Here is a 17,101-nt window from a genome sequence, read left to right as displayed (position 1 = left end):
TCACCTTGCCTCATTAGAGGTGCGGCCCTGGATAACACTTGGTGATTATCCTCATTCCGGTGGGATCCTTTGCCCCCACACTATATTCCCAGGAAATTCCAGGTACTTTCTCTAGTTCATTTATATAAATGTTGCTTTTCCAGTGGCCACAGCTGATCATTGGGGTCTCCAGCTGCCAGACTAAGGTTGGGGTCCATGGTAGAAAAAACACAGCATTTTGGCCGTGGTGAAAAATTGCATAAAAAAACCGCTGTATTTTACTGTACCTACAAAGTGGTTGAGATTCTGGCTAATTCCATTCACAAATTGCAGAAAAAACTCTGCAGTGGAAAAGCTGTGTTTTTGCAAATTGCAGCATGTCAATGATAACTGCAGAAATGCTGGCATTTTCCTTATCGGTATAATAGGTGCAGAATGTCCCCAAAGGAAAACTGCTGTGAAAAAAAACACGATTTCTGGACTTTCTACTTCCATTATACTTATAGTGAAACCGCTGACGTTTCCGTAGATATAACTGACATATAATAAACTGCAATGGTTTTGGAAATTGCCAGATGTCCGCACCGTGTATTTTCCTGCAAAGTGGGGGTGGGATTCTCTTCCCAAGCGGACTCCCCGAACGGAATACCGAACCCTTATGTGAACCGGGCCTTAGATTTCTTTTCTTTTGATTCACTTTGCACTTTGCAAACTATTAACCCTTCTATTTCTGGAAGAATTCTTACTTTGCAGCATTTTCCCCATTTTCTTATTACTATATATGATATTCGGGGTAATCTGCTGCACCTTATGCTTTATATTGTAAATATAATAATAATGTAATGATGGCTGCAAACAAAGAATACACAACATATATAAATCATAAACCATAGTCAGATGTGCTAATATTATTTCTATAGTGTATATGTAAATTTTTCAAGTGCAAGTCTAGTTTGTTAGGGTCACTATAGAATCTGTCATTCATAAAAATCCATTTAACAATTGTTTTTCAGACTGTAGGTAGAAATTGACCTCACGTCTGACAATGAAATGTGAACACGTCCCTTGAACAAACACAAATCAGTTGTAGAAAACGAAGCTTTACAGTGTGATCGATACCTGGTAAGCAATAGATATGTGAAAGGGTTAAAGTGTAACCAGTTGCTACAGTATAGCAAGATCTTTAGTGTATGTAACAGGTGTTGAAGAAGATACTTGATATTTCTGCTTTAAGGAAATGTAAAAGTTCCCTCCCCCTGGTGGAGTCTGAGCTGGGTCTTGTGGCCTCTTGTGCTTGTTACATTCACAGTGAAGAAGCGAGTAAACATGGCTGTTCCCAGCAGCTCAGTGTATGACTGCATTGTATTAGGAGCTGGAATCCAAGGCTCCTTCACTGCCTATCACTTAGCTAAAAACAAGACGAAGACCCTACTGCTTGAGCAGGTACAAGGGGGCGGGGGACTGAGCTGTGAGCCGTCATATAGTCGTGCTCTTTGTATGTATAAGTATCAAGACTCTCGTACAGTGTATAATAGGAAGGGATACAGAAGACGATTTCTGAGGCTATAACAAATCTTACATCTGTGAAATGACTTATTAGAGAATAATAAGAATAGCGGTGACCTTTTCTCACTTTGTTACGTGTTTACTGAAAAGGTTGAACTTTGGGAGATTGGCGCAATTCATCCAATAGTCCTGATGTGCCCTTCTCTGCAGGATAGAAGCTTAGGTATACTGTATATAGGACAATATATTATATGTTCATTCCACCAGAACTTATTCATTCATAGTTATAGTTTCCATACCTTTATATCCTACAGTCACTTAAATGAATGAAATTCATCGTCCATCGGCCTCTATTCTACTATGTCACATGTATTAGATCCAAGTAGCATTGCCAGATGTGACAAATCTATTATGGCAACAGATATTCCTATTAAATCAGTGTGCAACATATTTCTCATTATGACTTTATCATATTACAAGTAGCATTCACCAGACTGAATTAAAACATGGATTTTAATAATTTAATATATGTAAATGTAGACAAAACACTGATACAGAGCAAGAAGCAGTAATAACTAGAGATGAGCGAACAGTAAAATGTTAGAGGTTCGATATTCGTTTCGAGTAGCCCCTCAATATTCGACTACTCGAATCGAATATTGAACCCCATTATAGTCTATGGGGGGAAAATGCTCGTTTCAGGGGTAGGCAACATTCGATCAAATTATACTTACCAAGTCCACGAGTGGGGGTCGGGCTGGATCCTCCGAGAAATCTTCTCCGTGCAGCGTCCCCGCGGCATCTTCCGGCTCTGAATTCACTCTGCCAGGCATCGGACCTAGGCAGAGCCGACTGCGCATGTCCGCACTACAAGCGGGCATGCGCAGTCAGCTCTGCCCAGGCCCGATGCCTGGCAGAGTGAATTCAGAGCTGGAAGACACCGCGGCGCAGCTGCACGGAGAAGACTTCTAAAGGTAGAAGAACCAGCGTTGATTGGCCGACTGTATAGCATTCGGCCAATCAATGCTGGTTCTGCATCGAACTTTTCCATTCCAATAGCGAGTGGTACTCGATCGAGTACAAGTATTTCGAATACCGTAGTATTCGATCGAATACCTACTCGATCTAGTACTACTTGCTCATCTCTAGAAATAACCATTGCTCCTATATTGGGATTGTTAGTAGTATTGCTGATACTTTCCTGGTGGTGGTTAGAGGTAGATCATCCTCGCGAGGTTCATTTCACAAATATTCTTCTGCCCTAACCAAAAATGCTGCTATTGTAGTCTGGGGTCTCTTGGGTCTCTTTGAATCCCTGAGCATTCTTCACGGTGGCCGGAAGAGGCTAGAAGAGGACCCAGAGGTCCACACCACTACTAGGCCTCCATTTATTGTAATCTGAGGTCTGAAGAGACCCCACAATATAATAGTGATTTGTGAGTGATGAACCCCAAAGTTTTGGAACATTCGGGATGAGTTCACTCGCCTCTAGTGGTGATCAAAACTTAGCTCATGAAGGGGTTATTAGAGTAGGCCATTAATATCAGTTGATTTGGGGCACCCTGACACTCTGCACCCCGATAATCAGCTGTTTGAAGAGTCCAGAGTATTGTTTATATAGCATCAAGGTACAGAGTAGCAATCATAGCGTACTACATCATTTACATAGAACGCCATTCATACGCTCGCAAGTCAGTGAAACAATGCATGTACAAATTATTCTTCAAGTGCACTAGGGGCGGGACTTATTTACTACAGATATCTACAACAGAGACAGAGGCTGTAATGATCATTTACAAGAAATGGGGGCAGTGTTGGGAGACAAATTCAGAGGAGAATAAGAGCAGTTGCCGCTGTCTGTAGGCCAAAATGCCAAATCCCACAAGCACCAAAGCACTTGCAGGCTGATTTGCATGTCTATGAAAGGATGATTATTAGAGATGAGCGAACAGTGTTCTATCGAACTCATGTTCGATCGGATATTAGGCTGTTCGGCATGTTCGAATCGAATCGAACACCGCGTGGTAAAGTGCGCCATTACTCGATTCCCCTCCCACCTTCCCTGGCGCCTTTTTTGCTCCAATAACAGCGCAGGGTAGGTGGGACAGGAACTACGACACCGGTGACGTTGAGAAAAGTAGGCAAAACCCATTGGCTGCCGAAAACATGTGACCTCTAATTTAAAAGAACAGCGCCGCCCAGGTTCGCGTCATTCTGAGCTTGCAATTCACCGAGGACGGAGGTTTCCGTCCAGTTAGCTAGGGCTTAGATTCTGGGTAGGCAGGGACAGGCTAGGATAGGAAGGAGAAGTCAACCACAACAGCTCTTGTAAGAGCTAAATTCCAGGGAGAAGCTTGTCAGTGTAACGTGGCACTGACGGGCTCAATCGCCGCAACCCAGCTTTCCCAGGATCCTGAATGGAACACACTGACAGTGTATTCCCGTATACCCCATATATACACCCCAAATCACCGTTCCAACGGTGTGCCCCCCCACCTTCACCTCAGAAATACCCTGCAAGTCCCCTAGCAATAGAATTGGGGCTATATACACCCACAATTTTTGCTACTGGTATATAGTGCCATTGTCTGACTGGGAATTCAAAGAATATATTGGGGTTACGTGCACCCACAATTTTTACTACTGGTATACAGTGCCAGTTTCTGACTGGGAATTCAAAGAATATATTGGGGTTACGTGCACCCACAATTTTTACTACTGGTATACAGTGCCAGTTTCTGACTGGGAATTCAAAGAATATATTGGGGTTACGTGCACCCACAATTTTTACTACTGGTATATAGTGCCATTGTCTGACTGGGAATTCAAAGAATATATTGGGGTTACGTGCACCCACAATTTTTACTACTGGTATACAGTGCCATTGTCTGACTGGGAATTCAAAGAATATATTGGGAATACAAATACCCTCATTTCTTGCTACTGCCATATAGTGCCAGTGTCTGACTGGGAATTCAAAGAATATATTGGGGTTATAAATACCCTCATTTCTTGCTACTGCCATATAGTGCCAGTTTCTGACTGGTAATTCAAAGAATATATTGGGGTTACGTGCACCCACAATTTTTACTACTGGTATACAGTGCCATTGTCTGACTGGTAATTCAAAGAATATATTGGGGTTACGTGCACCCACAATTTTTACTACTGGTATACAGTGCCATTGTCTGACTGGGAATTCAAAGAATATATTGGGGTTACGTGCACCCACAATTTTTACTACTGGTATACAGTGCCAGTTTCTGACAGGTAATTCAAAGAATATATTGGGGTTACGTGCACCCACAATTTTTACTGCTGGTATATAGTGCCATTGTCTGACTGGGAATTCAAAGAATATATTGGGGTTACGTGCACCCACAATTTTTACTACTGGTATACAGTGCCAGTTTCTGACTGGGAATTCAAAGAATATATTGGGGTTACGTGCACCCACAATTTTTACTACTGGTATACAGTGCCAGTTTCTGACTGGGAATTCAAAGAATATATTGGGGTTACAAATACCCTCATTTCTTGCTACTGCCATATAGTGCCAGTTTCTGACTGGTAATTCAAAGAATATATTGGGGTTACGTGCACCCACAATTTTTACTACTAGTATACAGTGCCATTGTCTGACTGGGAATTCAAAGAATATATTGGGGTTATAAATACCCTCATTTCTTGCTACTGGTATATAGTGCCATTGTCTGACTGGGAATTCAAAGAATATATTGGGGTTACGTGCACCCACAATTTTTACTACTGGTATACAGTGCCAGTTTCTGACTGGGAATTCAAAGAATATATTGGGGTTACGTGCACCCACAATTTTTACTACTGGTATATAGTGCCATTGTCTGACTGGGAATTCAAAGAATATATTGGGGTTCCGTGCACCCACAATTTTTACTACTGGTATACAGTGCCATTGTCTGACTGGGAATTCAAAGAATATATTGGGGTTATAAATACCCTCATTTCTTGCTACTGCCATATAGTGCCAGTTTCTGACTGGGAATTCAAAGAATATATTGGGGTTACGTGCACCCACAATTTTTACTACTGGTATACAGTGCCAGTTTCTGACTGGGAATTCAAAGAATATATTGGGGTTACAAATACCCTCATTTCTTGCTACTGCCATATAGTGCCAGTTTCTGACTGGTAATTCAAAGAATATATTGGGGTTACGTGCACCCACAATTTTTACTACTGGTATACAGTGCCATTGTCTGACTGGGAATTCAAAGAATATATTGGGGTTATAAATACCCTCATTTCTTGCTACTGGTATATAGTGCCATTGTCTGACTGGGAATTCAAAGAATATATTGGGGTTACGTGCACCCACAATTTTTACTACTGGTATACAGTGCCAGTTTCTGACTGGGAATTCAAAGAATATATTGGGGTTACGTGCACCCACAATTTTTACTACTAGTATATAGTGCCATTGTCTGACTGGGAATTCAAAGAATATATTGGGGTTACGTGCACCCACAATTTTTGCTACTGGTATATAGTGCCAATTTCTAACTGGGAATTCAAAATGCGCAAGGCTCCCGGAAAGGGACGTGGACGAGGCCGTGGGCGAGGTCGGGGGAATGGTTCTGGGGAGCAAGGTAGCAGTGAAGCCACAGGGCGTCCCGTGCCTACTCCTGTGGGGCAGCAAGCATTGCGCCACTCCACAGTGCCAGGGTTGCTTGCCACATTAACTAAACTGCAGGGTACAAACCTTAGTAGGCCCGAGAACCAGGAACAGGTCTTGCAATGGCTGTCAGAGAACGCTTACAGCACATTGTCCAGCAGCCAGTCAGACTCTGCCTCCTCTCCTCCTATTACCCAACAGTCTTGTCCTCCTTCCTCCCAAAATTCCCAAGCTTCACAGAACAATAACCCCAAATGTCCCTGCTCCCCAGAGCTGTTCTCCGCTCCTTTCATTGTCCCTCAACCTGCCTCTCCACGTCACGATTCCACGAACCTAACAGAGGAGCATCTGTGTCCAGATGCTCAAACACTAGAGTCTCCTCCATCTCCGTTCGATTTGGTGGTGGATGACCAGCAACCCACCCTCATCGACGATGATGTGACGCAGTTGCCGTCAGGGCATCCAGTTGACCGGCGCATTGTGCGGGAGGAGGAGATGAGACAGGAGTTGGAAGAGGAAGTGGTGGATGATGAGGACACTGACCCGACCTGGACAGGGGGGATGTCAAGCGGGGAAAGTAGTGTGGATGTTGAGGCAAGTGCAGCACCAAAAAGGGTAGCTAGAGGCAGAGGCAGAGGTCAGCAGCTTAGGCGAAGCCAGGCCACACCCGGAATCTCCCAAGATGTTCCAGTTCGTACCCAGCCCCGAAAAACTCCCACCTCGAGGGCACGTTTCTCGAAGGTGTGGAGTTTTTTCAAGGAATGCGCCGAGGACAGATATAGTGTTGTCTGCACAATTTGCCTCTCGAAATTGATTAGGGGCTCTGAGAAGAGCAACCTGTCCACCACTTCAATGCGCCGTCATTTGGAATCCAAGCACTGGAATCAGTGGCAGGCAGCAACGGCAGGACAAAGGCCGCCTGCCGTTCACGCCACTGCCACTGCCTCTGCCACTGCCTCTGCCTCTGCCACTGCTGACTGTGCTGGCGATGCACTCCAGAGGACGAGCCAGGACACCACTTCATCTGCCTCCGCCACTTTGTTGACTTCTCCCTCATCCTCCCCTGTTCCTGTCTTATCTCCTTCTCCTGCACCATCAAAGGCACCATCAGGCGCTTCTTTACAACAACCCACCATCTCTCAGACATTGGAGCGGCGGCAGAAATACACTGCTAACCACCCACACGCGCAAGCCTTGAACGCCAACATCGCTAAACTGCTGGCCCAGGAGATGTTGGCGTTCCGGCTTGTTGAAACTCCCGCCTTCCTGGACCTGATGGCAACTGCGGCACCTCGCTATGCCGTCCCTAGCCGTCACTACTTCTCCCGGTGTGCCGTCCCCGCCTTGCACCAGCACGTGTCACTCAACATCAGGCGGGCCCTTAGTTCCGCGCTTTGCACAAAGGTCCACTTGACCACCGACGCGTGGACAAGTGCATGCGGACAGGGACGCTACATTTCACTGACGGCACACTGGGTGAATGTAGTTGAGGCTGGGACTGCTTCCCAAACTGGCCCGGTGTACCTCGTCTCCCCGCCTAACATTCCTGGCAGGGACACGAGAAGAACACCCTCCTCTACCGCCTCCTCCTCCGCCACCACCTCCTCCTCCGCTGTTAGATTGACCCCAGCTACGAGTTGGAAACGTTGCAGCACTGGCGTTGGTAGACGTCAGCAGGCTGTGCTGAAGCTGATCAGCTTGGGGGACAGACAGCACACTGCCTCCGAGGTGAGGGATGCCCTCCTCGATGAGACGGCAATATGGTTTGAGCCGCTGCACCTGGGCCCAGGCATGGTCGTTTGTGATAACGGCCGGAACCTGGTAGCAGCTCTGGAGCTTGCCGGACTCCAACATGTTCCATGCCTGGCCCACGTCTTCAACCTAGTGGTGCAACGTTTCCTAAAGAGCTACCCCAATGTTCCAGAGCTACTGGTGAAAGTGCGGCGCATGTGCGCCCACTTTCGCAAGTCGACAGTAGCCGCTGCTAGCTTAAAATCTCTCCAGCAACGCTTGCATGTGCCACAACACCGGCTTTTGTGCGACGTCCCCACACGCTGGAACTCAACGTTTCAGATGTTGAATAGAGTGGTTGAGCAGCAGAGACCTTTGATGGAATACCAGCTACAAAACCCTAGGGTGCCACAAAGTCAGCTGCCTCAGTTTCACATCCATGAGTGGCCATGGATGAGAGACCTTTGTGACATCCTACGGGTCTTTGAGGAGTCCACAAGGAGGGTGAGCTCTGAGGATGCGATGGTGAGCCTTACAATCCCGCTCTTGTGTGTTCTGAGAGAATCCCTGATTGACATCAGGGAAAACTCAGATCACACAGAGGAGTTAGGGATAGCATCCGATCCGTCACAGCTGGAGAGTAGGTCCACACATCTGTCCGCTTCACTGCGTTTAATGGAGGAGGAGGAGGAGGAGGAGGAGGAGGAAGAAGAGTTGTCCGATGATGTGATGGTGATACAGGAGGCTTCCGGGCAACTTCGAATCGTCCCATTGTTGCAGCGCGGATGGGTAGACATGGAGGATGAGGAGGAAATGGAGATTGAACTTTCCGGTGGGGCCAGAGGAGTCATGCCAACTAACACTGTGGCAGACATGGCTGAGTTCATGTTGGGGTGCTTTACAACCGACAAGCGTATTGTCAAAATCATGGAGGACAACCAGTACTGGATCTTTGCTATCCTTGACCCCCGGTATAAAAACAACATCTCGTCTTTTATTCCGGTAGAGGGGAGGGCCAATCGCATCAATGCTTGCCACAGGCAATTGGTGCAGAATATGATGGAGATGTTTCCAGCATGTGACGTTGGCGGCAGGGAGGGCAGTTCCTCCAGTAGGCAACCAAGTTCTCACCGGTCCACACAAACGAGGGGCACACTGTCTAAGGTCTGGGACACCTTGATGGCACCCCCTCGCCAAAGTGCCGCCACGGAGGGTCCTAGTGTCACCAGGCGTGAGAAGTATAGGCGCATGTTGCGGGAATACCTTTCCGACCACAGCCCTGTCCTCTCCGACCCCTCTGCGCCCTACACGTATTGGGTGTCGAAGTTGGACCTGTGGCTTGAACTTGCCCTATATGCCTTGGAGGTGCTGTCCTGTCCTGCCGCCAGCGTCCTATCTGAGAGGGTGTTCAGTGCAGCCGGTGGCATCATCACTGACAAGCGCACCCGTCTGTCAGCTGAGAGTGCCGACCGGCTCACTTTGATAAAAATGAACCACCACTGGATAGAGCCTTCATTTTTGGGCCCACCTGTGTAAAGCACCCCAACATGAAACTCCATGTCTGTACTCAACCTCTCCAATTCCTCCGCATCCTCATACTCATCCACCATAAGCGTTGCACAATTCTGCTAATACTAGGCTCCCTCCACCCTGATTTCCACCAACTCTGCTGGTTAGAGGCTCCCTCCACCATGAATTGGTCCAAACTGGGCTGTTTAGCGGCTCCCTCCACCATGAATTGGTCCAAACTGGGGTTTTTAGAGGCTCCCTCCACCATGAATTGGTCCAAACTGGGCTGTTTAGAGGCTCCCTCCACCATGAATTGGTCCAAACTGGGCTGTTTAGAGGCTCCCTCCACCATGAATTGGTCCAAACTGGGGTTTTTAGAGGCTCTCTCCACCATGAATTGGTCCAAACTGGGCTGTTTAGAGGCTCCCTCCATCATGAATTGGTCCAAACTGGGGTTTTTAGAGGCTCCCTCCACCATGAATTGGTCCAAACTGGGGTTTTTAGAGGCTCCCTCCACCATGAATTGGTCCAAACTGGGGTTTTTAGAGGCTCCCTCCACCATGAATTGGTCCAAACTGGGCTGTTTAGAGGCTCCCTCCATCATGAATTGGTCCAAACTGGGGTTTTTAGAGGCTCCCTCCACCATGAATTGGTCCAAACTGGGGTTTTTAGAGGCTCCCTCCACCATGAATTGGTCCAAACTGGGCTGTTTAGAGGTTCCCTCCACCATGAATTGGTCCAAACTGGGGTTTTTAGAGGCTCCCTCCACCATGAATTGGTCCAAACTGGGCTGTTTAGAGGCTCCCTCCACCATGAATTTGCCCAAACTGGGCTGTTTAGAGGCTCCCTCCATCATGAATTGGTCCAAACTGGGGTTTTTAGAGGCTCCCTCCACCATGAATTGGTCCAAACTGGGGTTTTTAGAGGCTCCCTCCACCATGAATTGGTCCAAACTGGCTGTTTAGAGGCTCCCTCCACCATGAATTGGTCCAAACTGGGGTTTTTAGAGGCTCCCTCCACCATGAATTGGTCCAAACTGGGCTGTTTAGAGGCTCCCTCCACCATGAATTGGTCCAAACTGGGGTTTTTAGAGGCTCCCTCCACCATGAATTGGTCCAAACTGGGCTGTTTAGAGGCTCCCTCCATCATGAATTGGTCCAAACTGGGGTTTTTAGAGGCTCCCTCCACCATGAATTGGTCCAAACTGGGGTTTTTAGAGGCTCCCTCCACCATGAATTGGTCCAAACTGGCTGTTTAGAGGCTCCCTCCACCATGAATTGGTCCAAACTGGGGTTTTTAGAGGCTCCCTCCACCATGAATTGGTCCAAACTGGGCTGTTTAGAGGCTCCCTCCACCATGAATTGGTCCAAACTGGGGTTTTTAGAGGCTCCCTCCACCATGAATTGGTCCAAACTGGGCTGTTTAGAGGCTCCCTCCACCATGAATTTGCCCAAACTGGGCTGTTTAGAGGCTCCCTCCATCATGAATTGGTCCAAACTGGGGTTTTTAGAGGCTCCCTCCATCATGAATTGGTCCAAACTGGGGTTTTTAGAGGCTCCCTCCACCATGAATTGGTCCAAACTGGGGTTTTTAGAGGCTCCCTCCACCATGAATTGGTCCAAACTGGGGTTTTTAGAGGCTCCCTCCACCATGAATTTGCCCAAACTGGGCTGTTTAGAGGCTCCCTCCACCATGAATTTGCCCAAACTGGGCTGTTTAGAGGCTCCCTCCACCATGAATTTGCCCAAACTGGGCTGTTTAGAGGCTCCCTCCACCATGAATTGGTCCAAACTGGGGTTTTTAGAGGCTCCCTCCACCATGAATTTGCCCAAACTGAGCTGTTTAGAGGCTCCCTCCACCATGAATTGGTCCAAACTGGGGTTTTTTAGAGGCTCCCTCCACCATGAATTTGCCCAAACTGGGCTGTTTAGAGGCTCCCTCCACCATGAATTGGTCCAAACTGGGGGTTTTTAGAGGCTCCCTCCACCATGAATTTGCCCAAACTGGGCTGTTTAGAGGCTCCCTCCACCATGAATTGGTCCAAACGGGGGTTTTTAGAGGCTCCCTCCACCATGAATTTGCCCAAACTGGGCTGGTTAGAGGCTCCCTCCACCATGAATTTGCCCAAACTGGGCTGTTTAGAGGCTCCCTCCACCATGAATTGGTCCAAACGGGGGTTTTTAGAGGCTCCCTCCACCATGAATTTGCCCAAACTGGGCTGGTTAGAGGCTCCCTCCACCATGAATTGGTCCAAACTGGGGTTTTTAGAGGCTCCCTCCACCATGAATTGGTCCAAACTGGGGTTTTTAGAGGCTCCCTCCACCATGAATTTGCCCAAACTCTGCTGGTTAGAGGCTCAATCCACCCTGATTTTCAAAACAAATGTTGGTGCCAACCTCAACTTACTACAAGGGCCAAATTCACTGCTGGTGACAAGCTCTCCTCACTGCAAGTGCCAAATACACATGTTTCAAGGTGTTTTCCTACTGTCAGAGAGGTGGTATTGAGGTTGTAAAGTGTGTAGTTGTTAGGCTGTGATGTTGGGGTAATAGAGGGTCTTTGGTGTGTTAGATGCCCCCAGACATGCTTCCCCTGCTGTCCCAGTGTCATTCCAGAGGTGTTGGCATCATTTCCTGGGTTGTCTTAGTGGACTTGGTGACCCTCCAGACACGGATTTGGGTTTCCCCCTTAACGAGTATCTGTTCCCCATAGACTATAATGGGGTTCGAAACCCGTTCGAACACACGAACATTGAGCGGCTGTTCGAATCGAATTTCGAACCTCGAACATTTTAGTGTTCGCTCATCTCTAATGATTATCTCTGTATTATTTCAGGATAGGGGACAAGTGTCACATCGCTGGAGGTCTGAATGCTGGGTCCCGTAGTGATGAGGAGAACAGGGAATTGAAAGTCTCCAATGGCTCCTTCATGTGAATGAAGCACAAATACTCTATTCACTTCAATGGAGCTGGTGGAGATTGTGGTCCTGGCAGCCCCATAGCAATGAATGGTGCTAATCATGCAAGACCAATGGGTCAGAAACCCAATGATGTGCCTGTGGATCGAGGATAAGTGTCTTTAATGGGGACATCCCTTTAAGAAAACCAGTGTTTAATTCCATTACAACACTAGCACAGAAAAAAATAAAACCTTACTTGCAGGCCTTAGTGCAGTATCCATATTAAGACGTCCTCAGATGTCAGAGACAAACATCATATTTTCATCATAATTTTCAGCCAAATTTCTAATTGACTCTGACACCCTGGCACATGATACCAATGCCTGACTGTGACACTCTCACGTTTATATGTCACTAGTCAGTAGGGTTGAGCGATCGTGTTCGGAAAAGATCGGATTCCGATCGAGAAAATTTCACGATCGCCATCGGAATTCCGAACACGATCTTTTTATGTGGGATCGAGATCAGTGATTTTTCCCACAATGCATTGCTTAGCCTTCACACTGAGTATACGCTGTATATTCAGTGTGAAGGCTCTGCTGCAGTTCCATAGGAATGAATGGAAGCAGCCGACACACAGCCTTAACCCCCTGCGCGCCGGCTGCCTCCATTCATTCGAATGGAAGGCTAAACTAAATCTTTAGCAGCTACTTACCTCTAGAGATGGCTGCTCCAGTGCCCTCCTTCTTCTTGCCTCACTGCCCCGCCTCCCAGGTTAGTGTTTAAAGCGCTAGGTGGGCGGGGCTTGTGGTTTAGTGTGGGCGGGTACAGGGCGGGGAGACGTGACATCTCCCCTCCCAGTACCCGCCCACACTCTCCTAACTCGCCCACACTCTCCAAACCTGCCAGGGGGAGGGCAGCGAAGGAAGAAATGCAGCGTGGAGCAGCAGCGAGGCGAAGAATGAAGGCACGGGGCACAGGACCAGCCATCTCTGGAGGTAAATAGACACCAGGGGGTAGGATTGCTTTTAAAATCCGATCTCCGATTAAAAAAAAAAATCCCATTTACTTGCATTGGGATCGGAATTGGGATCGAGATCGGGTTCGAATGAAAAATGATCGGAAATCGGATTTTAAAATCGATCCTGAAAAGTCAAGATCGGCTCAACCCTAATCGAGATCGATGATTATTTCCCACAATGCTTTGCTACTGGCCAAGCATTGGGGGAAAAGCTAACAATGTTAGCCTTCACACTTAGTATATGCTCCACTCATTCTGAGCAGAGTATATACTCAGTGTGAAGTATGTACTCAGTGTAAAGAGCTAGGAAGAAGGCTGGGCTTGAGGCTTAGAGTGTGGGCAGGTACAGAGCGGGGAGACGTGACGTCTCCTCTCCCAGTACCCGCCCACACTCTTTTAACCCGCCCACACTCTCCTAACCTGGGAGGCAGGGGGCAGTGAGGTGAAGAAGAACGAGAACACCGGGCACCAGACCAGCCATCTCTGCAGGTAAGTGGACACCAGGGGGGACTAAGTAGCCAGAGGATTAAGAAAAAAATCCTCTGGCTACTTAGTGATTAAAAAAATTCACTACACAGCGTGGATTCTAACAATTAAAGCATTCAATTGTTAGATTCCATGCTGTATAGTGAATAGGATTGTTTTTAAAATCTGAGCTCCGATTAGTAAAAAAATCCCATTGACTTGCATTGGAATCGAGATCGGGTTCGAATGAAAAATGATCAGAAATCGAATTTCAAAATCGATCCTGAAAAGTCAAGATCGACTCAACCCTACTAGTCAGTACTTAGACTTACCAAAATGTTTATCTATATTATAACTTGCTGCATTAAGCATGTACAGTTTGGGATCAAAAGATTAGATCTCGCCCCATATACAATTATGTTTATGTTATCTTCACAGCATGTATCGTATAAGTGTCTGACTCTCTCAGTCAGCCATCATTTGAGTTTGTAACCCAGCTAGTAAGTACATACGCTGCAGGGAATTTACTATAATATGTATGCCAAAAAATTGTCACACCTTTGGTGCCAGTCACTAGTCTTAATAATTTCCCCTTGAATCCACATGTCGACTCTGACCAGTGAAGAGAGTCAGAGGTCAGAGTTCAGAGTCAGACATCATTTGAGTTTATAATCTAAAACCTAACTAGCTGTAAAGCGTCTCTGCTCAAATGATTAACATGAGAGATTGCTACAGGAGTCTGTGTAAGGACATTGTGCACAGGGAATATGAATATTGTTATACTGGGGACTAAATCTAACATTGTAGACTGTCTCAAACTGTACACCCTTATTGTAGAAAAAAAATTAAAAAAAATAATCTTTTGGATGAACCTAAACACTGACTAGTCACATACCAAGGTCAGGAGACAGAGTTAGAAACTTGGTTAAAACTAGGGTTGAGCCGATCTTGAGATTTCAGGATCGTTTTTAAAATCCGATTTTCGATCATTTTCCAGCCGATCCCGATCGTGATCGTGAAATTTGCTTGATCGCCAATCAGGATCCGATCTTTCCCAATTCCGATCGCTCAACCCTAGTTGAAACTTACATTAAAGGGGTTATCTGAGGAACAATAAGTTCCCTGCACTGGTTAGGTTTTGTTACTAGTACACACCCCAGTGACCCAGAGTCCCATTTACTACCTTTGCAGAGGGCAGCTGGGGAGCACCTCCGAATCTCACTGACATCACCAACTCCCCTATACATGGGCTGCTGGTACATTGAGTACAGCTGAGATGGTCATTTGACCAAGAGTCAGAGCATTAGCAGGGGTAAAAGAGGAACGAGAGTTCCAGCCTTCCCAGCTACTATCCACAAAGGTAATAAATGGGGCTTTGGGGGCAAGAGTGTATAGTAGTAATAGGGTCTAAGCAGTGCAGGGAAGACACCGGTACAATTTATTGTACCCCTTTAATATATCTGATGGTGCCCTAATATGGTCACTGCACATGGATGGGTAAGGTCCTCCTGCTTATTTTTAAGAAAAGTCATAAGCACTCAAAGTACAAACAGTGTAAACAAAGGCAGACAAGATATCACATAGCAATACAATACAAAGAAGCAACATTTTGTTTTCTAAATTAAATTACTTTGCAATGTATTACAGTTAAAAATACGGTTCTCAACTCAGGATCAAGACTATCAGAAATTGTTTGACATTGTATTGTAAATCAAGGGCTCCATTTTAATCCAAGTATATCTTTTCTATGGTATCTAACTTTGTCCAATGACATTAGATTGTTTGTAGGACTGGGGAATCGGGTGGAATTTACTGACAACAATCTAAATTATATGGCAGTTTTAAGACTTCAAGATTCATAATCCCACTGATGCTGCCAAATGTAATAATAGAATTGCATGGTGCTTGGAAATGTCCAAGAAAACATTTCAAGGACAAAGACAAATCATGAGGCTCAAGTTCTAGAGATGTAGCTTGAAGTTTCAGGTCTCCAGTGCAAAATTTGTAACGGTGCAAGCTTGCTTTATTGATGGAATGGCAACCCGTCAAACAGCATATACTGCTAATAGGGTCTTACTGAGGCTTGGGGACTTTCACCATTGTGTGAGGTTCCACCAGACACTATCCATGCCTAGACCCCTGGCTATCATGATATAAGTACTTCTGTGGATTACAGAGGGGCCCTCCCTCTAGCATCTTCCACAGTAACTGGATGGATCAGCTACCTAGAGCTCAACAGTAAACTTGTAATACTAATCTGAGAGGTCACCGGGATCTACTGGGATTAAAAGACTCACAGCCTTAAGAGTTACAGAGGTTCAACTCAATAGGGCATCTTAAACAGCTTCAACACAATAATACTTAAAAACTGTAACTTCAACTCACTTCCTTACCCGTGACTCAGCTTGAAAAAGGGCGTGTGAGATTTCATCCCAAGTATGAGTATTGGTTGTCTCATGTGTCGCAGTTTAGTCTGAATACCTCTGCAAACTATTTTGCGGTTAATACACCAGGCACCCTTTTTTCTTGACCAATCCTGCCTTCAGATACATTTCAATAATGGCCTTGCTGGCTGTTTCGCTGACTATCCAGTCTCTCACTACCAATGCGGAGTATACCCTGACCTGGGGAGGATTCAGATAACTAAATCTGAATACAATTGGACTGCTACTGCATATTTACCTGTCTTAGTCCATTACCTTTCAGTGCATGACTGCCTCTGCCGACTTACTCATGCTTTGTATGTCACTCTGATCTACTCCATTATACCCAATGATAAAAGACTACACTCTGCATGCACTAAGTCCCACTCCTCTCCATTTCACTGTAACCACCGACAAAAGTCTAAACTATCGACAGTGTCTTCTACTCCACTCTACCAATGATACTGTCTTCATGTCCCTCGGAATTCTCTTCCCAATGGAACCAGTTCCATTCATCCTGTGCCATCCACTACAGGTACATCCCTACCGACCATGTGCCATTAACAATCCTGGGGTTTTCTTATGTAAAAGAAGGCCAGGGCCTAACTACAACTGCTATTCAGAACCAACCCGGAACCCCCAGATCCAGCAGAAAATAACTTAAATAAAGTAAAAATACATCGCTGTTTATTCTATTTTCTGCACATAATTATTGGGGCCGCCATCTTGCCTGGTTTTCTCCTCTGCTCTGTTAACAGCATAATATGTGAAAAAATGAGCAAGAGAAAAAGGTTTGATACTCAGCCCAAATGTAGTTGAATCTCGGTTTCCGTGTAATGAATTCTTTGCCACCTGTATATCCTCAATGGGGCTTTGCCCGGATAATTGGACTCCCTCGACTCGGAGCGATGTA

At 46.2% G+C, this 17,101-nt stretch overlaps 1 protein-coding gene across 2 annotated transcripts in view; it reads left to right on the top strand.

Moving 5' to 3' along the window:
- Nucleotides 1-1,295: 1,295 nt before the first annotated feature.
- Nucleotides 1,296-17,101, top strand: part of PIPOX (pipecolic acid and sarcosine oxidase) — a 228,954-nt gene continuing 213,148 nt past the window's right edge. For both annotated transcript variants that reach the window (XM_075263782.1, XM_075263781.1), the window contains exon 1: nucleotides 1,296-1,422. In XM_075263782.1, the coding sequence (XP_075119883.1) occupies nucleotides 1,306-1,422 (117 nt within the window). In that variant the 5' untranslated portion in view covers nucleotides 1,296-1,305. The remainder of the gene's footprint in view (nucleotides 1,423-17,101) is intronic.

Source organism: Leptodactylus fuscus, chromosome 2, assembly GCF_031893055.1.
Source record: "Leptodactylus fuscus isolate aLepFus1 chromosome 2, aLepFus1.hap2, whole genome shotgun sequence".
Classification (NCBI taxonomy): Eukaryota; Metazoa; Chordata; class Amphibia; order Anura; family Leptodactylidae; genus Leptodactylus; species Leptodactylus fuscus.
The sequence above is the reverse complement of the archived record's forward strand: the minus strand, read 5'-3'. Positions and strand labels throughout refer to the sequence as shown.